General features: G+C 39.8%; 1 protein-coding gene and 1 pseudogene across 1 annotated transcript; both read left to right on the top strand.

The window, feature by feature from the left end:
- The first annotated feature begins 17,115 nt into the window (after positions 1–17,115).
- LOC121968707 lies at positions 17,116–17,285 on the top strand (annotated as a pseudogene).
- Positions 17,286–21,589: 4,304 nt separating this feature from the next.
- Positions 21,590–23,649, top strand: LOC122054805 (MADS-box transcription factor 50-like). The gene is made up of 3 exons (XM_042616235.1): positions 21,590–21,750; positions 22,485–22,494; positions 23,509–23,649. The coding sequence occupies exons 1-3, from the start codon at positions 21,590–21,592 to the stop codon at positions 23,647–23,649; spliced, it is 312 nt and encodes a 103-aa protein (XP_042472169.1).
- Positions 23,650–25,998: the final 2,349 nt, after the last annotated feature.

Here is a 25,998-nt window from a genome sequence, read left to right as displayed (position 1 = left end):
CGACCATCACTGGAGTGACCGAGGCTTCCATTCTCTTCGCCCAACACCGCGACGCCCGACAGACGTAGTGCCATAGCGTAACTGATTTCGGTCGTTTTGGTCAATCGTCGAGCCACCTTCCTCTACTCCGGCTCAGTACTGCAGTAGCCACTGTCGATCTGTGCCCTAGTTTGGTTGGAGTTGGTGGTGATCGACTTGCTGGACAGAGAGTTCTCCTTCCTGTGGCTTAACCTTGAGCTTCCACTGTCGATCTTTCTTTCTTCTTTCCCCCGCTCACAGGTGAGTGAGGTGAGCATCTTATCTTTGTTGTTCTTTCTTATCTGATCACTAGTTGTGTTTCTCTTTCAATCTGCGGTTGGGTTATAGATCCAATCAGTAGCACTTTGAAACCTATTGGATCCCGACAAGCAAGTCTTGATTTTGGGTATTTGATTTGGTGATCAGTAATTCCAGCTTACTTCGGTCATATTTTTCAGCAGCTGTTCCTCGCCGTGGGTCAACAGGGACAACTTTATATTAAGGTAAGGAGTAAGATATGTTAGAGTGTATACTAAAAGTCTAGCTTTTATATAAACATTTATTTAGAAATAAAGAATCACAATGGTCAAATACCTACATTTATGTTAAATATAGTTGTTCAATTAATTTATATCGTAGATAACATGGTGTGTGGTGTCACTCACAGAAGATCATGTTATCAGTTCTTTATAAATTATAAACAGTTGCTCACGACTAAGATGAAAAGGAACAAACCGTTGGAATAGTCGTAGTATAATTAGGTATTAGTTTATCTTGACTAATAAATTACACTAGTACACTCTAAGTGTATTGAGTAGGACCAATTAAGGCAAGTTCTTTTTATACTGACTTAATAAAAGAACAAGTCCTTAATTATTATGAAAGTGTGTACTCTTAATCATAATATAATAACAAGCACATATGTTTAGTATTTATTTCTTTGACTTATCAAAGGGTGAGATTTAGCTCGATAAATCAACAAGCCCGATAAGTTGGAAAATGATATTACTTATAGTGTGTGTTGTTGATTATAAAGGGAAACTGTGTCCTAGTTATCTAGGTTGAGAATGTCCCCATGAGGAGCTCATAAGGATTGTCATGTTAAACCCTGCAGGTGGACTTAGTCCGACATGACGATAAAATTGAGTGGTACTACTCTTGGAGCTAGATATTAATTAAGTGAGTTGTCAGTAACTTACTTAATTAGTGGAAATTCGTTATTTTAAACATAGGGAGACTAACACACTCATGATAAGAAGGAGCCCATAATGTAATTTGGGATTGGTGCGGTAGTGCAATAATAACTCTCTAGTGGAATGAGTTATTATTGATGAACTTGAGTTGTGTGTTCGGGGCGAACACGGGATACTCAAGCTCATCGGAAGGCCAAAACTAATTTCTCCTCTAGGTCCCTATCATAGCCTCATTAAAGCCTCAAGTCCATCCAAATAAAAGCTTATCTTAGTGTCCAAGAAGGGGTCGGCCTAAGGCTTGGTGACCAGTCCAAGGGCCAACCACCATCTCCTCAAGAGGGCCGGCACTATGCTTGGTGCCCAAGCAAAGCAGGGGTCGGCCACTATATGTCAAATTAGGAGGGGTGTTTTAAATTTTTAAAATCTTCTCTTTGTAGAAAACTACAAGTTTTAAAAGAGAGATTTTAAATTTAAAAACTTTCTTTATTTGAATTAGGCCACATGGTTTAAAAGAGAGTTTTAAAAGTTTTAAAACTTTCCTTATTTAACCATCCTCATGGTTTTTAAAAGAGAGTTTTAAATTTAAAACTTTCTTTTTTTGTAACCATATTAAAAAAAAGGAAATTTTTAGAAGAGAAGTTTTAAATTTTAAAACATGATTTTAATTTTTAAAACTTTCCTTTTTTAACATGCACTTTAGAAAATTAAAAAAAGAGCTTGTAAAATTTCATAAGAGGTTTCTTTCTTTGCTTATAAAATTTTTACAAAGTTATTTCCTTCCTTTTAAGGGGGTCGGCCACCCTTGCTTGGTGCCCAAGTAAGGGGTCGACCAATGAAATTAATTCATGATTGATGATTGAATCAATCAAGAGGAAAGAAAAGGAAAAATAAAAAGGGAAAAGGGAAAAGGGAAAACAAGAGGAAGATTTTAATTTTTATAAAAGTCTTTCCTTATTTGCCTCGGCAAGTATTATAAAAGAAGGGGAAGAGAGGCCTCAAAACTAATTCTATTCTTTTTCTCTTCTCTCCAAGTCTTCTCCTAAGGGCCGGCCCTTGCTTCTCTTCATGCTAGGGCCGGCCACCTCTATGTGGTTGTTTTGTATGACCGGATACAAAGAGAAGGAGAAGAAGAGGAGAAGTAGGGTATGCATCTATTCTTATTCTATTGATTGTGCTCTCTCTTGTGGTCGGACCTCTTCCCTTCCCTTTCCCCTTTCTCTCTTTGGTTCCTTGGTGGTGTTGGTGGCCGAATACTAGAAGGAGGAGAAGCTCTTTTGGGTGGTGTTCATCTTGGAGGATCGTCGCTCACACGACGTCCAAGGCGAGGTGAGGAATATGGCAGAAGATCTCGAGGTTATTAGCTTACAAAGAAGAGGTATAACTAGTAATTTCTTCCGCATCATGCTAGTTATTTTCTTTGTAAGAATTCCAAACACAAGAGGCAATAGATTCTAGTTTTTTGAATTTATTTTTCGAGTTTGTGTTTTTTTTATTTTTCGAATTTATGATTCAATTGTTCTTTTTGGTTAAACCTACAGTTATATAAGGAAATTAAATATTAGCTTTCCTTAAAAGGCTTTGTCTAGGCGGTGGTGGATGCTCCCATACCCAAAAAGACCATGTGCCTCGCCATGCAGTCTTGGAAGCCAATTTTGGAAATTAATATTTAATTAAATTTATAACATAGGTGGATTTGGATCAATAGTGTTAAGTTCCGCTTGTGATCCAAGTCTAAATCATTAAGAATAGATAAGTTAAATTTGGAATCAATAATGTTAAGTTCCGTTTGCGATTCCTAATTTAACTTCTAAAGAACACAATAGGTTGTTTAGGAAAGGTTCGACACTTGTACAACAATTTTGTACAGTGGAACCGGTACGATCTTCCTAGGACCAACCAACAGGATAATGAAATGAATATTGTTTATGTGTTGAATTAGGTATGAGGTAGACTTCATGATTAGTATAATTGATTTAGGTTTGGATTATCAATCTAATGGGTTAATTGGGGATTAGGTAACTAACCCTAATTAACCGTTGAATTTAATTTAGTTAGGATGAGGTTTAGGGTTTAGGGTTTTTCCTTAAATTGTTCTTAAGGAATTTATTTAGCTATTCATTTGAGTTGTAGCTAAATAAAAATGTATATATATTGGTGACACAGGACTTTGACGCGAGACGAGCATCTTGACGTCAGATTTGGACCGGATTAGACTTTCTATTTGAGGTGGGTACCTTGACTTATCTATTTTTGATATGTCATGTTGATATTCTTAGTAGTCTTTAACAAGTAGTAATATTTATGTTCATTTTTGCATTGGTATGTCATTATCTATTATCTAAGCATGCTGTATTTATTTCCTGCTGTTGTATTCATGTTCCTTTGATTATATATGACCTTAAGGTAATGACATACCATGTCATATTATGTTCACGACATTGATCTATTTTACCATACCTGACCTGTGTACCTAGATCATATTATTTTATCCATATATCTTTTAGTAGACATTTTGGTAGAGATGGATAGGATCAGGATATGCATCATCTCGCATGATTGCATGTTGTGCGATTGTTGGCTCCATTATTGTTGTGCACATCGCTAGTTACATGGATCTGCATACACAACCACTCATGGGTTAGTGGTTTTTATCAGGCATGGTGTGTTGCAGCAGGTTGCTCTGTCAAGGGCTCCGCTGGTCCACTCATGGGTAGTGTGACGCAGCGTGGTAGCAGGATAGGGATCCCTCCTCTAGACTGACTCAGGAAGATGAAAACATTGAGCTCCCCCACTTATGATTTGGGGTAAGGAGGATAGGTGTACTCCGACAGCATCCCGTCCACTCAATCACTCATCAGGAGCAGTGATGGCAGAGTGCACAGTTGTCACAGCCCTACCCATTCGGTCTCACCATCGTGTGTGAGACGGCTGACTGGCAGTAGGGGTGACCAGGACATGTCATTGGCATCATACGCATTGATGCATTTATTGCTTGTGTTTGCTGCACTTTATATACTGCATATTTGGTGGATGCATATGTTTGACATGCATACAGGATTTATAATACTCTCGGTCTAACGACCTTGTTATCCCTATACCCAGGTCCTGGTTAGTACAGATACTCCTGCTCCTTACAGTTTTGCATTTTTCATATGATATATATATCCAGGAAACTGTACACATACTTATTATTAATTGTTATTTCTTACTATGCATGTCAGTAATTACCCGCTGAGGAGTTGACTCACCCGTTGATATTACTATTTCAGGTTGAGGCTGTCCGGAGATCTCCAGTCGCTAGTCCACTGCAGATCGCAATGATGTTTGTTTGGTCTTTTTGTTTTTCTTATTATACTATCTAGACTATGTTTTAGACTTATATCTTTTTGGCACTTGGATCTTGTATGGTCTTTTATTTATCGATAGGGTTTTATTTGAATATGTTCTACTACATGCCTGCCTGGATGGCAGAAGAGGTGAGTTGATTTTATTTGCGTCATTGTGATTTGAGTTTTATAGGTGTAGTCGAGTAGGAATATGATTTGAGTTTTATGAGTGTAGTGGAGTGGGATATTTGAGATGATTTCCTTATCGTTGTTTTTGCTTAGGTTTAGTTTTTACTATTAAACTGCGTGGGTGCTTACTCATTATGTATATATATATATATATATATTCGACCGTGTTGGCCGAGGTATCTGGATTGATGTAGTCAAGTTTCATATTGTCAATATTTATTTTTTCTAATAAAATATTCTAATAAAACTAAATAAATTTTTCCCAAAAACTTAAAATTAATAAATAAAAAAACATTAAAGTTTTATTTCGAAACAGTTATCAATATCGGAAGATACTTTGAACAAGGATTTCTGGGATGCATCCATAAATTATTCTTCACTGGTGCGCCTTCTCAACATTTCCACTCCGGTATCCTTGAATTTCTCCATCTTCTTCTGATTTGAGAGAAACCCTTCAAATCTCCTCTTTGGCATCTTCATTTGTAAGTTAATCAGCTCCAATCCTGTCGAGCCATGGAACTAGTGTTGGTCGTCCTTTGTTGCTTTAGTGATGAAGCTGACATTTTCCTGATCCTCCCGGGCGAGCGGCACTTGGTGGTAACCTTGATATGCGTCGAGCATGCAAATCATCTCACAGCCTACCATGGAGTCCACCAGATAGTTTATCCTGGGCAGGGGATAAAAGTCCTTCGGACAAGCCTTGCTTAGATCACAAAAGTCGATGCAAACTCGTCATTTGTTGCCTAGTTTAGAGACCAACACGACATTGGCAATACAGCTAGGAAACTGGACCTCGCAGATGTGACCGACTTCATTCCTTGGTGTTTTCCCTTTACATGCGTCTCAAACGAGCACGCCATCCGAGGAGGATCCTCGTTCCTTATCCACTCGACCCTGCTCCTCTGCTAGAGTGTGGAACAATGCTCGATAAAAGGTGATCGACGCATGGGGCGTGTCTCTGTATGTTTGGCCGGCTTCTTACTATGTCCCAAACAGATACATGTTTCGCTCGGTTTCGGGCTCCTGTAACTGGCGAACAGGCAGCGCCTATTGTTGTTGTTGCTCCACTATTTTTGCCGCTCAAGCTTGTATCAACGCATCCAGCTCCTCCTTTGTTAAAGTTGTTGGTGCAACCTTAGGTCAAGGTTGACCTGGTTGACCAGACTCGAGTTAACTTGACTCGAGTTGTGTTTTGATGTTTGACGAGTTATGTTTGACGTGAACAGAAAAGTTGTATCTTGATGTTTTACAAGGATACAAGCTTGGGAGATTGTGGGTGCAACCCGTGGTCAAGGTTGACCTGGTTGACCCGAGGTGAGTTGATCTGACTCTGAAAAGTCCAAACAGGGAGCTTGGCACGGGAAAAGTCCAAGCAAGGAGCTTGGCATGGGAAAAGTCCAAGCAGGGAGTTTGGCATGGTGAAAAGTCCAAGCAAGGAGCTTGGCACGGGAAAAGTCCAAGTATGGAGACTTGGCACGGAGAAGTCCAAGTATGGAAGCTTGGCACATGGGAAGTCGGAGAGGGCTCGGTAGCTCGTTCTCCGGACTGTGGTCAGAGAGGGCTCGGGAGCTCGTTCTCTGGACCGGATGGAAGTCGGAGAGGGCTCGGTAGCTCGTTCTCCGAACTCTGGTCAGAGAGGGCTCGGTAGCTCGTTCTCTGGACCGGATGTGGAAAGTCCTGGTGAGTGAAGCCAGGCAGTCAGTGGGAAAGTCCTGGTGAGTGAAGTCAGGCAGTGGGAAAGTCCTGGTGAGTGAAGCTAGGCAGTTGGAAAGTCCTGGTGAGTAAAGCCGGGCAGATTGGAAATCCTGGTGAGTGAAGCCAGGTGAAAATCCTAGTGAGTGAAGCTAGGTGAAAGTCCTGGTGAGTGAAGCCGGGCAAGGGAAAATCCAGATGGATCAAGGGTGATCGGACATCTGGTGTTGAGAAGGTCAAGTAGGTCAAGGGAGTGACCGGATACTTGACACGAAGAGAAAAGTCCAAGTGGGTCAAAGGGATTGACCGGACACTTGGTGGGGAGTCTTAGCAGGTCAAGGGAGTGACCGGATGCTAAGCATGTTGTACCAACAGGTCAAGGTTGACCGGATGTTGGTGTGGGAGACTTGGGACTTGGTATTGGGAAAAACCAAGCTCTGGATCGATCTGGGGACCGATCCAGTGATACGGCTGATCGGTCTGGTGACCGATCAGTAACCAAACAGAATGCTTCTGTGGATTATCTGATCGGTCTGAAGACCGATCAGGAAGCAAACAGAAGAGAAGAAGGAGAAAGGCTGATCGGTCCAGGGATCGATCAGACTCCTCCTGGACCGATCAGGACATAGCCTGATTGGTCCAGGCTTAGCCTGATCGGTCCCCAAGACCGATCAGGGACAGTGTGGACCGATTAGGTTGGAGCCTGATCGGTCCAGGACTAGCCGTTGTGAGTGACAACGGCTAGATCTAGGTTCTTCTGCTGTCTTTGGCCTCTGTTCTTCTCGCAGGTGGATGCAGGCTATAAAAGGGCTAAGGGCTTCTACAGTGGACTAACGCTCTTACTCTTCTTCTGGTCCGAAGCTTCTGCTTCTTCTTCTTCACTGCTGTGATTTGAGCTTTGCTGAGCTCGCTTCTGCTTGAAGCTTCGTGTGAGCTTCATCGGCTGGGTTCCTGCTGTTGTAGGCGTCGCTTGAAGCTGCTGCTTCATCCAGTCGAAGAGAAGGCAAGTAAGCGAAGGTTTTACAGTTGTATTGTATTTTGCTTCTTGCTGTACTTGTACTCCTTCTTGCTGTTGTAAGTTTTTGTGGCGAGGTTTCTCCACCCATAAGGAGTTTATATTAGCCGATTTTCCGGGGACTCATCCACCGACGGATTGATAGGGCTCGTCCACCCTACGGACACGCCGAGGAGTAGGAGTATCACCTCCGAACCTCGTTACATCCATCGAGTTTGAGGTTTGTCTTCTTCCTTTTCATTTTTACAGTTTCATTTCCGCTGCGCTAACCCTAACCGTAGGAAGAAACGAGCAATTTGGGGTCGGCTATTCACACCCCCCCTCTCTAGCCGCGTCCATCGATCCTAACAAGTGGTATCAGAGCGAGGTCGCTCTTCGCCGGATTAACACCCGAGGGAGCACAAGCTAGAGATGGATCAACTCGGAGAAGACATCATGATTCCACCCTTCTACGATCGCGACGACTTCGCGTTTTGGAAGGTAAGGATGAAGTACTTTCTTATGACTAACCTAGTCCATTGGAGTTGTGTGCAAGTAGGGTTTACCCATCCGGTGGATAAAGATGGAAAAACCCTAGAGAAGAAAAAGTGGACGAAGGAGCAAATCCACCAATCCACAATCAACGATGAGGTAACGAAAATTCTTGAATTTTCATTACCTAATGTCATTTTGTGTAAGGTAGGTGGATATAACAATGCCAAGGAGTTGTGGAACAAATTGGCCAAGCTCCATGAGGGAAGCTCCATTTCAAGTCATGAAGAGGAGTCAAGTGAGCCAAGTAGCTCACATCATGGAGGAGAGGAATTAGAAGTTGAGGGCTACTCAACATCTAAGGAAGAAGAGGAGGAGAGTTCTTCTTCAAGAATGGAGCAAGAGGAAGAAGCTTCTACCTCCGGAAGGGATGAAGAAGAAAGTCTTCATCCATCCTCAACCCTAGGTAACTCAAGCATTTCAATTTCAAATAAATTACACATAATGTGCTTTGAGTGTAGGGAGTATGGAAATTACAAGAGTAAGTGTCCAAGGAGGATTAGGAAGACTCCACCGGCACCAAAAGTCAAGGAAGCTGGAGTCCCGATATGCAAGGGCAAGGAGCACGTGGTGTGCTTCCAATGCAAGGGGACACTATAGGAGCCAATGTCCGAGGGGGAGGCAACCTCACAAGGACAAGAGATCGAGCACATGTATAGGGGGAGCTAGGGCAAACCCTAAGGTAATCTCTAAGGCACATTCTTGCAATTCTAGTAGGATGCATGCTAGTAGCCTTATTGCTATTGTCAAGAATGATAAGCATGTTAATTATAGGAATCAATACATGAGCTTAGGAGCCAAACATGTTAACCTAGATAAGGACAACTCTAGAAATGTCAACCCTAGGATTAACTCATCTAAGGTTAAGGAGAACTTAGATAGGAATCCCAAAACTACTAGACATATGCCTAGGAATACCTCAAAGAAAAATGAAAAATTAAAAATTGAGGTATTAGAGAAGGAGAATCAAGTCTTGAGGTCAAGAATTGATACTTTGAAAAAGGCTCTTAAGAACTTGGAGAAGTCATCTCTAGGGTTTAAGGGTCAAAAACCAATGTCCAAGGACAAGAAAGTTTTGGGTCACAAACCTAAGTCCCAAGTGGTCAAGCCCACTTATCACAATGTTCCATTCGATTATGGAACAAGACCTAGGGCTAGAAAGACTATCACCAAGGTCACAAGGGGAGTCACCCCTAGAGTTGATCTTGATGAGTCCCAAATGACCAAGGCTTCAAGGCCTAGGAGGGTCATTAGAAGGGTGGCTAGGGAAGTCATCCCTAGTGAATTTTTAGTGAACCCAATGAGCTCAAATAGGTATTGGGTTCCTAGGAGCGTAATTTCATCACGCTAGATGAGTTAGGGTGTGCCAACCTTACTTGAATAGGTAGTTAACCTAATCATGGCAAAAAGTGGCACTTTAGGAATTTTCAAGGTGCAATTAAGCCTTGAAAATGAAATTGAAAATTATTCCTAAGGTGATTAGGATGTGCCAATCACATTTGAGGAGTTCTCTTAGGTCAATTTAATTGGCACATAGTGATCTAAACATCCTTGGTATGTGATTTTAGGTCTATTACACTTAGGAATATAGAATTTATGGCAAAATGATCAAAATTATCAAAAATGGCAACTAAGGCTAGAATTAGGTATTTTCTATACATTTATATATTATTTGCCATGTATTGTTTGCCATATGTCATGTTATGACATCATATTTATTTTATGATCATTTAAAATGTCATGATAATGCTTAGGTTAGTTAAATGTCATGCTTTATTTAAGTTTCATACTTTATGCGATGACATCATGACATTGGCACATGTTTCCATTTATGATACAATTATATGCCATGTCATCATCTTGTGCATTAATGATCAATTAACTTGATTTAAGGATAAGTTAAGGATAAGAAACACAATTTGATATGGAGATCAAATTGTTGTTTAGAAAAATGCATGAGAACTTAGAATAAGCTAACCTAAATCCATATCTCACATCAAAATTGACTTGGATGTGTTTTTGATACACCTTAGATGTGTGTGAGATATTAGAATCATGAGTTAGGATCAAGGTGCATAGTTCTTGTACCTAGATGAGCCTAATTCAAAATTGTGGATCATAGGGAAAGCTTGTGTACAAGTCATATACATTTAGCCCTAAGATTGTGGTCCCAAATTAAAGGGTTTAAAATCATTTTAAAATTGATTTGAAAAACCTTGATGAAGCTTTTCTAGTGATAGCATTCATCATTGAACAAGTTGATACAAAGATAAGTTAACTTTGAGATATTTCAAAGACTTTTGAACTTTGTATCAAGATTGAAAAATGGAAGTTATTTTCATAGAAAACTATTTTTCCATGATAGTATGTGGTATGAGGAATGTATCCTCAAAATTTCATAATTTTTCGAATTTTCTGTGATTTTCTAGAGGTTTCTGAATTTCGGGAAGGAAAAATTAAGAAATCTGTCCATCAGTGTCTGGATCGGTCACTGGACCGATCCAGGGCTTTCCTGATCGGTCACTGGACTGATCCAGAGGAAGCCTAATCGGTCTGGTGACCGATCAGGGCGTGCCAAATTGCTGAAATTCGACTGGTTGTCTGAAATTTCAGCTCGGGAGTTGGTATTTTGAAGGTTTGAAACTCTCCAAGACATTGTTGGTGCAATGGTCAAGGGAGAGTTGACCTTTAGGGGGAATTTTACCTATTAGTCAAGGGGAGTTGACTTTTAGGGGGAGTTTTTACTCCTAAAGACTTGAGTGATATGGGATTATCACTAAGTTAATTGTTGGACCTTAGTTTCAAGGGGGAAATTAAGAGTTTCAATGAAAGGTATGAGACTTTCATTAGGAAGAAACTCTTGACCTTGATTCACTCTTTTTGATGTGTGTCAAAAAGGGGGAGAGTAGAAAGGAGAATGGAGAATGTCTAGAGAATGTTCAGGGAAGAACATTGGAAAACCTAAGTTAGGTTATCGGGTTAACCTAACTTGATTATGTGTTTGATTATGGGTTTTGTCAAACATCAAAAAGGGGAAGATTGTTGGTGCAACCTTAGGTCAAGGTTGACCAGGTTGACCAGACTCGAGTTAACTTGACTCGAGTTGTGTTTTGATGTTTGACGAGTTATGTTTGACGTGAACAGAAAAGTTGTATCTTGATGTTTTACAAGGATACAAGCTTGGGAGATTGTGGGTGCAACCCATGGTCAAGGTTGACCTGGTTGACCCGAGGTGAGTTGATCTGACTCGGAAAAGTCCAAGCAGGGAGCTTGGCACGGGAAAAGTCCAAGCAGGGAGCTTGGCACGGGAAAAGTCCAAGCAGGGAGTTTGGCATGGTGAAAAGTCCAAGCAAGGAGCTTGGCACGGGAAAAGTCCAAGTATGGAGACTTGGCAAGGAGAAGTCCAAGTATGGAAGCTTGGCACATGGGAAGTCGGAGAGGGCTCGGTAGCTCGTTCTCCGGACTGTGGTCAGAGAGGGCTCGGAAGCTCGTTCTCTGGACCGGATGGAAGTCGGAGAGGGCTTGGTAGCTCGTTCTCCGAACTCTGGTCAGAGAGGGCTCGGTAGCTCGTTCTCTGGACCGGATGTGGAAAGTCCTGGTGAGTGAAGCCAGGCAATCAGTGGGAAAGTCCTGGTGAGTGAAGCCAGGCAATCAGTGGGAAAGTCCTGGTGAGTGAAGCCAGGCAGTGGGAAAGTCCTGGTGAGTGAAGCCAGGCAGTTGGAAAGTCCTGGTGAGTAAAGCCGGGCAGATTGGAAATCCTGGTGAGTGAAGCCAGGTGAAAATCCTAGTGAGTGAAGCTAGGTGAAAGTCCTGGTGAGTGAAGCCGGGCAAGGGAAAATCCAGATGGATCAAGGGTGATCGGACATCTGGTGTTGAGAAGGTCAAGTAGGTCAAGGGAGTGATCGGATACTTGACACGAAGAGAAAAGTCCAAGTGGGTCAAAGGGATTGACCGGACACTTGGTGGGGAGTCTTAGCAGGTTAAGGGAGTGACCGGATGCTAAGCATGTTGTACCAACAGGTCAAGGTTGACCGGATGTTGGTGTGAGAGACTTGGGACTTGGTATTGGAAAAAACCAAGCTCTGGATCGATCTAGGGACCGATCCAGTGATACGGCTGATCGGTCTGGTGACCGATCAGTAACCAAACAGAATGCTTCTGTGGATTATCTGATCGGTCTGAAGACCAAAGAAGAAGGAGAAAGGCTGATCGGTCCAGGGACCGATCAGACTCCTCCTGGACCGATCAGGACATAGCCTGATTGGTCCAGGCTTAGCCTGATCGGTCCCCAAGACCGATCAGGGACAGTGTGGACCGATCAGGTTGGAGCCTGATCGGTCCAGGACTAGCCGTTGTGAGTGACAACGGCTAGATCTAGGTTCTTCTGCTGTCTTTGGCCTCTGTTCTTCTCACAGGTGGATGCAGGCTATAAAGGGGCTGAGGGCTTCTACAGTGGACTAACGCTCTTACTCTTCTTCTGGTCCGAAGCTTCTGCTTCTTCTTCTTCACTGCTGTGATTTGAGCTTTGCTGAGCTCGCTTCTGCTTGAAGCTTCGTGTGAGCTTCATCGGCTGGGTTCCTGCTTTTGTAGGCGTCGCTTGAAGCTGCTGCTTCATCCAGTCGAAGAGAAGGCAAGTAAGCGAAGGTTTTACAGTTGTATTGTATTTTGCTTCTTGCTGTACTTGTACTCCTTCTTGCTGTTGTAAGTTTTTGTGGCGAGGTTTCTCCACCCATAAGGAGTTTATATTAGCCGGTTTTCCGGGGACTCATCCACCGACGGATTGATAGGGCTCGTCCACCTTACGGACACGCCGAGGAGTAGGAGTATCACCTCCGAACCTCGTTACATCCATCGAGTTTGAGGTTTGTCTTCTTCCTTTTCGTTTCTACAGTTTCATTTCCGCTGCGCTAACCCTAACCGTAGGAAGAAACGAGCAATTTGGGGTCGGCTATTCACACCCCCCCTCTCTAGCCGCGTCCATCGATCCTAACAAAAGTAACTATGGCGAGTCATCCAACGTCCTCCATCTTCGTATTTCAGATTCAGGCTACATTTCCATAGATGGTGTCAATATGATCCTGTCCAAAAATAGTGGAGATAGAAAGCTAGGGATGTGGCTACTGCATTAACTGGATGTAGACCATGCTCCGATTTGTAAGCACAAGAAACATCAATGCCAACCCAGGGAAGGGGTCCCTGACATTGGCCCTTCGACGCTCAAGTCAGTCACTAGCACGAAGAAGAAGGTGGAACAACAGTAGCATAAACGTAAACTAATGAATAATGCGTACCCGCGCCAATGTACGGACCCCTCTTTATATAATGTCCTGATGGGTGAGTGCATGCTTTTCTAGACATGGGCACGTTCTTAAATATTGGTCGTGGATACGTTCTCCAATTGGTCATAGACACGTGGTCACAGACACGTTCTCCAATTGGTCATAGACACGTGGTCACAGACACGTTCTCCAATTTATTGTGGACACGTTCTCCGATTTATTTGTCGTATGATCTGCCTGTAGACCATGTAGTGCCGGTAGCACCATCTTCCAAAAGTATATCCAAATACTCGTCAGCGTTCCTATCGGTCGTCCGAGCGGGATAGCTGGTCGATAGAGTACTCCTCTGCTCGGCAAAGTATTCCTCTTCTCGGCAGTGTATTCCTCTGCTCGGCTACTCTTCCCTGCGACGACGAGTCTAGATAGTATGTTCTTGCATGACTGGAATAGCGATTCAATCATCTACACGCACCTTTGCTTGGCTCATCCCATTGTTGGTCGGGTGGCTCATGCCCGGCCAGTCCTTAATGTAGGGTTCCACTCAGCTACATTTGGGTCATGTTGGTCCTCTGGCATTGACCCCCTTAACTGTGATCTCCATATCGACTGCTATCTTCCTCCTTTTATCTGTATTTGATGGACCCCTTTATCACCGCATCTGGTAGAATTATTATTTTAAAAAAATCAACTCATTATTTAAGGACTATGTTTCTTTTCAGCGTGACCTATTTGGTTGAGATCATCAACCAGATATTTTATTATTCGTTTTTCTTATTCGTTTGGTTCAGTATAACGTAGATATGTACTCAAACTTAGTGTTTTATTATATGACTAATTAAGGTTTTGTTGTTTATAAATTAATAACCAACATTGATGGGCTTCTTTATTGTTGACAAAAAATTAAATTTTTTTAAAATATATAAAAGAATATTATAAAAAATTATAAAATTAAAAGAACCTTAATAAAAGTAACAAAATTTAAAATTTTATATTTTCATAGTAATTATATATATATAAAAAAGAAAATTAAAAATTATTTTGGCGCATTAAAACTTAAAATACCACCAAACAAGGCATTGCTATTTTAGTATCGTTTTGACATCACAACTTTAGTGCTAATTTCATCAATTCATCATCACCTTACTATTAATTAGCATCACCACTTTAATCATCCAAAGATGAAATATTAAGTGATTTAGTCTAATATATTTCTTTGACTCAACTAATTCTCAGGATATTATAAACTCTATAAATTTAAAGATTATTTAAAAAAATTAATTTTCTTTTGTATCATAATCTGAACTAAAATACCTTTAATTTATTATAAGACGATATTAATAACTTTCTTAATACTCTCTTCATCTCGTGCATGCTAAAATTTTAAATTTTTAAAAATATTTTAAGTCATCAATTTGAATCTAGATTAATCAATTTCAATTTTATTCAATAGCTTCTTTCACCCTCTTATTGTGTGGTAAGATAGATAGTTCATTTTAACTTGATAAGATTTTTTTAAAAAAAAAGTTAGAATAACTATGATAAGTAAATAAAAAAAAATTTCTAACACAACTAATTAATTAAGATATGACTAATTATCCCATAGTTGCGCATCAACGCGCGGTTGTATTTTTTTTTAAGGTATTGATAGTCAAAATCTATGATTTAGGGGAAAAAAATAAAATTTAGGTTTTAGGAAGAATTTGACTCTAATACGGCCTTGAAAAATATATACATTGCTAATCCCCTTTTATACATTCACAACACTATTTATTTTTCCTAATAAAATATTCTAATAAAACTAAATAAATTTATTCCAAAAACTAAAAATTAATTAAAAAACACTAAATTTTCATTTCAAAACAGTTATTAGATACTTTGAATAGAGATTCCTGGGATGCTAATATATCCATAAATTGCTCTTTGTTAGTGCGCCTTCTCAACATTTCCAATCCGATATCCTTGAATTTCTCCATCTTCTTTTGATTTGAAAGAAACCCTTCAAATATACTCTTTGGCATCTTTATTTGTAAGCTAATCAGTTCTAATCCCGTCGAGCCATAGAACAAGTGTTGGTCGTCCTTTGTTGCTTCAGTGCTGCTCTCTATACGCGTAGGATTTACATGTATATCAAACTTGGTATTGCAGTCATTGCACTTCTTCAGCAACTCGGTGAATATCGTAGTCGACGACTGATCTTCCAAATTGAAGTCGAGCTTAAAGGCCGATTTAACTGGATTTCCATTTCTTGCTGCTAATAGGATCTGTCAATTAAAACAAATTTTGTCAAGTATAGATGTATATATATATAAATCAAACAGAGTATAGTACACATGAAAATTAAGAAGGCTGGCCAGCTTGATCGATCGAATGATCGATCTTCTCTCACGTTTGGGATTTTCCTAGAATTCAGCAAGAGCGCAGCGGTTCGACTCGGAAAAGAAGCTTCAAAAAGGTTCATCAATGCATCTAGAGGATCTGCTAGCGAATATAGGAGGAGCGACGCGTTCGAGACCTTGGGGGCTTCTATGCGAATCGTGGTGACGACGTCCATGATGAGAAACTCGAGCTGTGGGGCGCGGACGTCGATGGTGATGATGGAGGGAAGCATGCACGTCTGGAGCAGGGTTAAACGCTTGATGGAGGCGGAGTGGAAGCTTAGCTTGTCCATGCCATGCTGGAGCAAATAGCAACGGAAGAGATGGAGTGTCTCGAGGAAAGGGCAGGAGGCGAGGAGGTTGCATAGGAAATCATAGCTAACGACGCTGGATTTCATTTGAAGGAAGGTGAGGAAGGCGCAGCCCAAGGGCGAGAGGGGACGGCGATCTGAGTATTTCGAAACCCTGAAGCTTCTGTTCAAGATGAGACTCCTCAGCGACTTGATGTTGAAGATGCAGCAGTTTTCGCTGTCGCTGAGATACAAAAATCCGTTGCCAGAGGCTTCGAGGGTGAGGTTTTGCACGCCCGTGTCGACGAGGGAGTCGACGAGCTGATTTTCGTGGGGTATGAGTAAATCGACGACGAAGTGGAAGACGAGGTGGCATTGGCGAATCAGAGCACGGGGGATGGTGAGATCTTTGTGGACGTAGACGCCGTCGGAGGGAAGCCGGACTTCGAGGCGTAAGGCGTCGAGTCGGGGGATGGAGGGGAGGAGGAGGCGGAAGCGGGCGCAGACAGCGGAGAGGGCGACTCGTTGCTTGATGGAGAGGAAGGAGAGGATGAAGATAAGGAGGTCGTCGTGGAGGGAAGTGAGGCGGTCATCCAGCCTGCCTCCCTGTTCACGCCGGCGCTTGTTAGTCTGGTCCGTCATCAGGCGAGCAAAGGCGTCGGGATCAGGCTGTCTCTGCCGCCTTCTCACGGTTTTATCGCCGGAGGTAGCGATGAGAAGAGTAATTAAGCAATAAATATCACGGGAAGGATTGGTTATTAATTCTATTTTATTTATTGACTTATTTATTTATTTTTTACCTTCATTACCACGTTAATTAACTAACAATTATAGTAAAAAATTATTTATTATCCATAATAGTCTTATTTCTATTGTTTGAGCATTCTGATAATATAATTCCTTAACTACCCAATAAATATATTATAAAAAAAAATACGGTATTAAATATTTGGAAATCTTACAACATTACTATTTAATTAAGAAACTATACCTTTAATAGCTAATTTTGATGAAATTTAAATTAAATTATGTTAATATTTTTTTTCACACCAAAAATAATTTTAAAACTTATTAATAATTTTCTCTCATTATTTATTAATAAAAAAATATACACTATCATGGTTCTCTTTAATCCCACATCATAGGATCGGCAATATCACGAGCAGAAAAATATCTATAAATATTTGGGTCGACGACGTTAGAAAGAATACCTTTCTCAGCATTTTGGCTAAGATCAAGTGTAGTCCATTCTTATCAGTTTAATATCTAATAGAAAAAATTAAATTAATTTTTTATGAGGGAATGCCCATAAAAAATGTCTGGCTCTGGTCAACTTTGACCCATCTGGATTTTCCCTCGTGCCTGACTTCACTCACCAGGACTTCCAATCTGCCTAGCTTCACTCACTAGGACTTCTCTTCTGCCTGACTTCACTCACCAGGACTTTCACCTGGCTTCACTCACCAGGATTTCCCATCTGCCTAGCTTCACTCACTAGGACTTCTCTTCTACTTGGCTTCACTCACCAGGACTTTCACTCTCACCAGGATTTACCATCTGCCTAGCTTCACTCACTAGGACTTCTCTTCTGCCTGGCTTCACTCACCAGGACTTTCACCTGGCTTCACTCACCAGGATTTTCACATCTGCCTAACCTTCCAGTTAGGACTTCCCAGTCAGGTATCCGGTCACCTTTGACCTACTTGACTTTTCTTCATCCACACTGATCAGTCCCTGATCAGAATCTCCCCACATGAACAACTGCACCTGCATTGTCCATGTGTCTACATGTACTGTCAAACATCGAAACTATGACCAGACTTAAGCTTGGTCAACTCAGTCAACCTTGACCTAAGGGATATTGCACCAACAATCTCCCCCTTTTTGATGTTTGACAATACCTTTAAGTTAGAACCACTCTGAGTTAAGCTAATCCCATAGCCTTAACTCTCTTCATGCCAAAGTATGAATGTTGGTTCCATTCATTCTCCCTCTATGACCTCCCTCATAGGTAATGAAGGCCTAACTTAAACCACACATTCTCCCCCTATTGGCACACATCAAACAAACACTATCTCTCCCCCTGAAGAGATACTCATCATTGGTTACAACTGCACTCGTTGAACCTTTAACCCTTTTTAAACTCTCCCCCTGAAGAGTTTCTCAAGGTTGTAATCAACATCATAATGAAGGTCCCATATCCTTCATTTTCCCTACATTCTCCCGCAATGTAGACAAATGCCCAACCGTGAGCATTTTTCAACCACTTGAAATATCACTTGAATTAACGAGGATATCCACTCCCCATTTCAAGTTCAAATGCTCATTCATGAGCATTTTCTCTAAAGAAGGTTAACCACCCTCCAAGGTTCATGAAAAATTAATGTTTCATGTCTTTAAAGAGTCCCTCCCCCTAAAGACATCGTGATAAACTTCTGTCATTGCACCAACAATGACTTGGAGTCCCTAAACCTTTAGGAAACCCAAATTTAGAAGTTTTGAGGTTAAAATGTTCAAGATTTGAAACAAACCTCAACCTAAACTTTAATTTAGTCTTCCTTAACCAATCCATCCTTGTTTTCAACATGAAAATATCTTTTTTATGTATACAAATGTATTTTCAGGGGTTTGGAATGGTTACATTGACTAAACAAGGTTCAAAATACTGAAATCAAGCCTTCCCAGCCAAAATAGCAACTTGGATCGATTGGAGTTGGGTTCCAATCGATTGAACCTTTCTGAATCGATCCACTGATCGATTCAAGATGTGTAGATAGATCGGCTGATCGATCCAGCGAGCTTCTACTCGCGAGAATTGCCTTATGAATCGATCCACTGATCGATTCAGACACTCCAATCGATCCATGGATCGATCGGAGCTCTGATAGTTGCTGAATTTCAAATTCAGCCAACTTCAGAAACCCCTAGAAAATTCTACAAAAATCCAAAAATCATGAAATTTCGTGTAGACATTATTTAGGGCATACTTTATCATGGAAAAATAGTTTTCTATGAAAATACATCATATTTTCAAAGATTGACACAAGCTTGAAAACTTGCTAAAACTTTAGCGTTTTCTTCAAGTTTGTGTCTAACTATTCAATGATGATTTTCTATCAAAAGATAGCCTTCACCAAGGTTTTCCAAAAGCATTTTAAAATTTTTTTTTTAAAACCAATATCCCATCACATTCCTTGGGCTTAATGCACATGACTTGTACATTAGCTTTCCCAATGATGGGAAAACACATAACTATGTGTTTTGATGATCTTAAAACTCAAAAGAATGCACTAAATCAACATCTTGAGTTTTGTTCATCTACCTAACATCTCACTTGTATCTAATGTGCATTAAAACACATACAAGTCATCTTATTGGTCTTTGTGAGATGTAAAGTTCGGTTTTACCCTAAACTAGGGATCATGCATATCTATCTAGGAATTTTGAGGATATTGAACATCCACTTAGGATGTTACTTGTTAATAAGTGTTGTTAAATGCCATTTGTCCTTAATTACTAGGAATTAAACTTAATGCATGATTATGTTATGACATACATCAAAAAGGAAATAATTTTCAAAAGAAAATATCCTATAATTACTTTTCCTTGCTAGTCAAGACTAGATGACTAGCAAGGAAAAGTCCTAAATTAGTTAGGCAAGGGGTAAATCTTAGTGATTGAAGCTAGACAGTGAAAATCTTAAGAGGAGGTAACCCTAGGTGATGGAAGTCCTGGTGAGTGAAGCTAGGCAATGAAAATCCTAAGGGAGGTAACCCTATGTGGTGGAAGTTTTGGTGAGTGAAGTCAGGCAGTGGAAATCCTAAGAAGAGGTAACCCTAGGTGGTGGAAGTCCTGGTGAGTGAAGTTAGACAGTGAAAATTCTAAGGGAAGATAACCCCAGGTGGTGGAAGTCCTGGTGAGTGAAACTCGGCAATGAAAATCCTAGGGGGAGGTAACCCTAGGTAATGGTAAAGTCTTGTATGCAGTCTAAGCATGAAACCTAGTCGGTCGGATAGACTTACAAGAGTGTAGCTTGATCCTAAGGGATTGACCCTTAAGTGGTAAACTTGAAGGAGGGACCTCTAAGCAAAAGATAAGCCAAGTAGGTCAGGTAGTCTTATAGATATAGGCTAGGTTGCTTGTTTGTGTTTGTATGACCATTTTACAAGAACCTGGAGCTGGAAACAAATGCAAATAGGTGAACCGGACTTGACTTGGGTCGAACCGGACCTAAATCAGTTCAGGTAGACCGACTGGGTTCTGTGTATATTGATGAGTTGTCAAAAATGTTGACATAGAAGATGATGTTGCAAAAGATCATCTTTACAATTTGGATCAAGATGAGGATAAGCTAGATGATGTGGATAGATATAAGGCTTCATCCAGATATAGCTTCATCAAAATAAGAGTTGATCCAGATAAGGATCCACACTCTATAAAAGGAGACGAAGACTCTATGTTCAATACATCAATTCTTCTACTACTCATATTTTGTGTGCTCAAAAGGAAAGCTACGACATGAACCTTTGCTACTGGGGAAGCTCTAGGAAAGGTGCACGGTACAATACCAACAAGACACCATTGGCCGAGACCTTGCTGGTCATAGTACCAACTATGTTTCATTCTCAACAAAATAATTTTGGTTGAGACTCATAATCTGGCCGAGATTCTCAATTATGATCAAAACTCATAATATGACTAAAACTCATAATTTGTAAATCATAGTAAACCTATCATGCAGTTTTATATCACATATAAAATTTCAACTATTTAGTATATCCCTTCGCAAGTGGCTTTGATACCACTGTAAGGAACTAGGGCGCTAAACACGCGAAAGCGCAGCGAAAAACATCTAGTTCCTTATCAAGAGGATCCATGCGAAAGGAAACCATGTACTAAGTCTTACATGAGAGGATTATACCTTTGATGCATGCCTTTTGTAATCCTGGCAGCAACCTTTCTTTGGATGTAGGTCTCAGCGTGATCAAGTGTCCGCGCCTCTACGGTATCCACATGAACATGTTCTGTTCGTCTCACGAACTCTCGATCTACACTACAACAAAATAGACATCGGTGGAACAACAACGGTTTTAAGCAACAATCGATGTCTTTGAGTATTTTACACCGATTTTTCCAAAAACCGGTGTCTATGAGCGCAGATTTTCGTTCATAGACATCGATTTTTTTAGCCGATGTCTATGAGTGCCTTTTTTTGTTAATAGACACCAATTTTAATATCGATTTTTAAAACCCGGTGTCTATGATAAATAAAATAATTTAATTTTCCCCCCAATACTTAGCCAAAATTTGTAACACTTCACTCTTCCCTCTAAACCTAAACCTATATCGCGCCATCCTTCCCCTTCCTAGATCGACACCCCTTCCTCTCCCGATCAGGATCAACACATGACTCCCTTGCTTCTCCTTCCAACCACACCACATCTCCTCCAACTCCTCGCTTTGGGTGAGAAGAGGATGCCTGTGTGGCTTGGAGTTGTCGCCGGGTCGCTAGAAGTCGCCCTCCTCCACTCTTTCTCGATCCCATATCTGGTAACCTCGATTCCTCATCTCCTTCTTCCGATCTGATCCCTCCTTGTCTATCCTCGTGTGGCCATGACTGATCGGAGCTCCTTGCTCGCTGATTTTGCTACTCGGTTGACATAGTGAGGGGGAAGACGCAGATGAGGAGGATAGAGAACCTGACCAGCCAGCAGGTGGCCTTTTCCAAGCACCGGAGAGGCCTTCTGAAGAAGGCCTTTGAGCTCTCCGTGCTCTGCGATGCTGAGATCGGCCTCATCGTCTTTTCAGCCCGTGGGAAGCTCTACAAATTCGCCAGCTCCAGGTCGACCCTCCTCCTCCTCTCTCCCTCTCTCTCTCTCTCCATCTCCTCTTCCTGCTGTTCGATTCAGTTTCTTTTTAGTTCGCTCTTGATCAATAGCTATTTCCGTTGAGATTTCTTCGTTTGGCCATCCACTTGCTAATTTTGTCGTGGTTTTGATTTTCTTTTTAAGGTTGTCTAGTTTTTTTTCTGTTTGTTTGCTCTTTTTTACTTCTCCACAGCTTACTAGTTCGATGAATATAGTGAAGTTTTACTTTTTTCATGAAAATAATTTTTGTTTGTTTGATCTTGCTGCCAACATCCTCCGCAAGCTTCGCAAGTAGCACCCTCGAAGTATTCTTTATTCTCGTTCTACTTCTACTATTCCATTTTCCCCCTTTCCTCTTGATTTCCAGCCTTGTAATCTACTTCTACTCTTCTTTTTGCCCTTGTTACCCCTTTCCTTTGATTGCCAATCACTCTTCAAAGAATTGAAAGTATATTAGAACAGATTATCGATTCACTCAGCTGCACAGCTTGCTTTCACGGTGAGCAAGAGGAAAGATTAATTTTTCCATAAGAAATAATCAATATTGATTTTAGAAAGTTAAAATGAAGTTAAAATATCAGAAATCGGTTAATTTAGTTTTTGATAAAATTAATCCATATTTGTTCGGTTTAGTTTATTTGATGTTTATCCTAAAATTCAATCAGTTAATTCAAATAAATTCAATTTATTCTTTTTTTTCCTGCGATAGGCAAGAGCAGGTGTAATTGTTTTACCTGTACAACCCAAGAGAGCTAAAGGATGTGTGCAGTCACGTCACGCCGTATGTATACACAGCTGGAATTAATTAAACAAAATATACTTTGTTTACACTTTGAACATGCTAGCTTTTATCTTAACTACATATCTAAGTTCTTCAACATAATGTTGCCTTGGCCTTGAGGTAGGCTCCACGAGAATGTACAAGATAATTATTGAACTATCATTACTTTGTAGGTTCATGCATAACTGAAATTTGCTCATGCTGTTATAGCTAGCACTATAGATTGCTTATCGTCAGATTAGTCAATATAGTCAATCGACTAATCAAGCAGTTCTAGTCCAATGACTTTGTATTCCTAGGAAGTCAGGATTTCACTTGAAGCATGATCAGTCATATCACCTATGTATAACCTTAGTGTTCTCACCATCTCTTCACTGCTATAGGACAGTCATTTCATGATGTTTGCTTGTGCAGAAACTACTGAATCAGTCATATCACCTATGTATAAGATATTCATTTTCTTGGAATTATTTACCAAAGACTTGATGGATGTTTCTATCTTCTAATATGTAAATTTGCTGTTTTGTGATGCGACGTTAGCTAAGTATGGATTTTTTTTCCCTCTAATACCATATTAGTCCCCCCTACAATTATTGTACCAGTTCCTAATATATCATTCTTTCACATGGTCTACTTTTCATGTTTGCCATGTTTTGTGGTGGCTCTTATCTTTCAAGGAAATTTCATGCCGTTTGACAACATATAATTATAAGAGACTATTATCATATCTAATTTAACTATCATTTCATTCTTGATGAGCCAAGGAAATCAAATCAGTTGCAAGGAATGACAGTACAAAATCTAAGATATATAAAATTTCAGACTTATTTGATTTCATTTTTTAATTAGTCAAGACCTTGCCCAACTCTTCATCACAGCACAGTCAATTTCATTCTTGTTGTCATTGGGCAACATGTGTATTCATTGTGGTATTTTTGTGTGAACTTTTCAGACTGGCAAACTACTGAAGGAGGCAGATAAAGAAATTGGTCATCAGAAAACGATTACCTCCCTATCAAAATCTGCAGATGGCTCTCATTTTCTAACAGGTTCATCAGATAAGTTTGCCAAGGTGACAACCACTTTTATCTAGAGTTTTTTATCTCACACTTCAATTTTTTGTTTACTTCATAAATTTCATTTATCTCACACTGTTACATCTATGCTGAATTTAGAAGAATTAGTGTTGTTTGTACGTTTCGACTCCACTTTTTCTTTGTCCATTCTATCGCAATCAATAAAATCTTAGAAATATGAAAGGAGTTTTATGTGATGGTGTATGCATAAGGTTTACTTTATTTATCCATTACCTTTCTGAGCAATTCTGGTTCTTTTCTTCTCATACTCGCCCATCAGAGTAGTCTGAGGATTGAATTTTGTTACTTAATGAGGGCATTTCTAGGATGTAGTTCTACTGCAGATAAATATCTGGAATTTCTTAAGATGACCTGGGGACAAGTTCTTGTTCTTTGTTTGGTGAATTAGTGTATTTTTCTTTAATCATATTTTAAGTGTTGCAAATTTGTTGTTTCAGAAGTTCCAAGTGCTGAAGTTTTGGTATCTGTTTATATTTTGGGTTAAGTTTCTAATATGTATATATGTATTTTACCAAAAAAAATTTGAAAGACATCTAAAGATTCTTGTCAAAAGTTTAGTTTTTTATGTAGTTGTTAATTTCTGTCAAAGTTTTGACCATTGAACTGTGGTAGAGGATTGATACTTATCAGCATATAAATAATATGTAATGCATTAATTGTATGTCAAATTTGTAGTATTCACTCTTTTCTTTTGCTAATTGTTGGGAAAAGCAGAGGAAGGAATCCTTTGGGCTCCTAACAGTTAATCGCAAGCTTAGTGCCATGAATAAACTGTTAATGGAAGAAAATGATTGGCTGCAAAAGCAGGTGTCTGAACTTGTTTATCAGAATGGCCATATGCGCCAGCAAGTGCAAAATGTATGTATGCTTAAACTAAGCTTATCATACTTTCTGAAGTGCCTATCACAAAAAAAAATGCAATGTTCTTGTTTGAATTATTTTCTTATTGTATTTGTTATCGTATCTACTAAATATTTTCATCTTTTCACTCCATCTAGTACAAGAACTAAATATGTTATCTATCTGTTTCGACTTGGATAGGTAGTTCCTCACAGCTGCTATTATTTTGGCAATCCATTATGAACAATAATGTAATTTTATGAAATATTTGTCATATTTCAATTTCAATTCTGAAAACACTCACTAAACTCTGTTGTATGAAGTTTTTAATCGATCTTTCTATTTGTCACTAAACATTCAGGCATCTGTGACAACAAGAAACACCAGTTGTGAGTCTGTGATTACAAGCGGTCAGTTTCACCATCAACAAAACTTAACGGCTCAACCTCCTCAAAGAGATGCTAATAACCCAACCAGGTAACAAATGTGGTAAAGCATTCTACTTGGGTGAGGAATGATTTACAAAGAATCACCAATCAGTTGTCACCCTAAGGACATCAAACAAGCAGAGGTGCCCATCCAGTAATAGATAAAGAGAATTGTCTATTAACAAATAAAACTACTGGGGAAGATTTAGTTAAATCTCTGCACAGAGCAAGAAGGATAACATTGGCACCAGTAAGAAGAATATTTGTGTACTATCTATTACCTTTTGATATTGTAAGAAGAATAGTTATGTGTAATTTATGGATACTGACTTGATGTGCACAATATCTATTATCTTTTTTATGTTGTAAGAAGAATATTTATGTGTTGGTTATATGGATATTGACTTGGTGTGTTTAGATACATCGGTGCATTTTTATTTGTGATTTTCTTAGTGAATTAATAATATTAACTTAATTTTATGATTTGCTTTGTGATAATATTGATTTTTCACTATTTTGGAAATTGAATTTGTGTCGTTAAACAATACTGATATTACATCGGTTTTCCACCGCTGCAAAACCGGTGTCATTAACTAATATTACATCGGTCGTATACCGCTGTCAAAACTAGTGTTATTAACATATAATATTACATCAGTTTTACACCCGATGTCGTTAAGTGATACTACACCAGTTATAACTCGATGTCTAAAATGACTGACCTTTTACATTGCCTTCATAGACATCGGTTGAAAATGTAATAGACACCGGTGGAAAATCGATGTCAATGAGGGTTTTTGTTGTAATGCTGGAGAAGACCCCAACTTTGTGGTGCTAGCCACATAAGGTGATTTGGCCATGAGGAAGGATCAACCAAGAGGAAGAAGAGGAGGAAGGAGAAGAAGACAAAAATGAACTTTTTTTTATAATCAATGGCCAAAATTCCTCCTTATGTGCTCTCATGGAATATCAAAAGTCCATTTAGCTCTTGATCTCCCTTTTGTCTCTTGATCTTCTTCATGAATTGAATCTTAGTCATCTTTCATGAAGAGTCTTTTGGTCAAGTCAAAATTGATC

Source organism: Zingiber officinale, chromosome 3B (assembly GCF_018446385.1).
Source record: "Zingiber officinale cultivar Zhangliang chromosome 3B, Zo_v1.1, whole genome shotgun sequence".
Classification (NCBI taxonomy): domain Eukaryota; kingdom Viridiplantae; phylum Streptophyta; class Magnoliopsida; order Zingiberales; family Zingiberaceae; genus Zingiber; species Zingiber officinale.
Note: the sequence above shows the minus strand (reverse complement) of the source record. Positions and strands in the feature narration are given on the sequence as shown.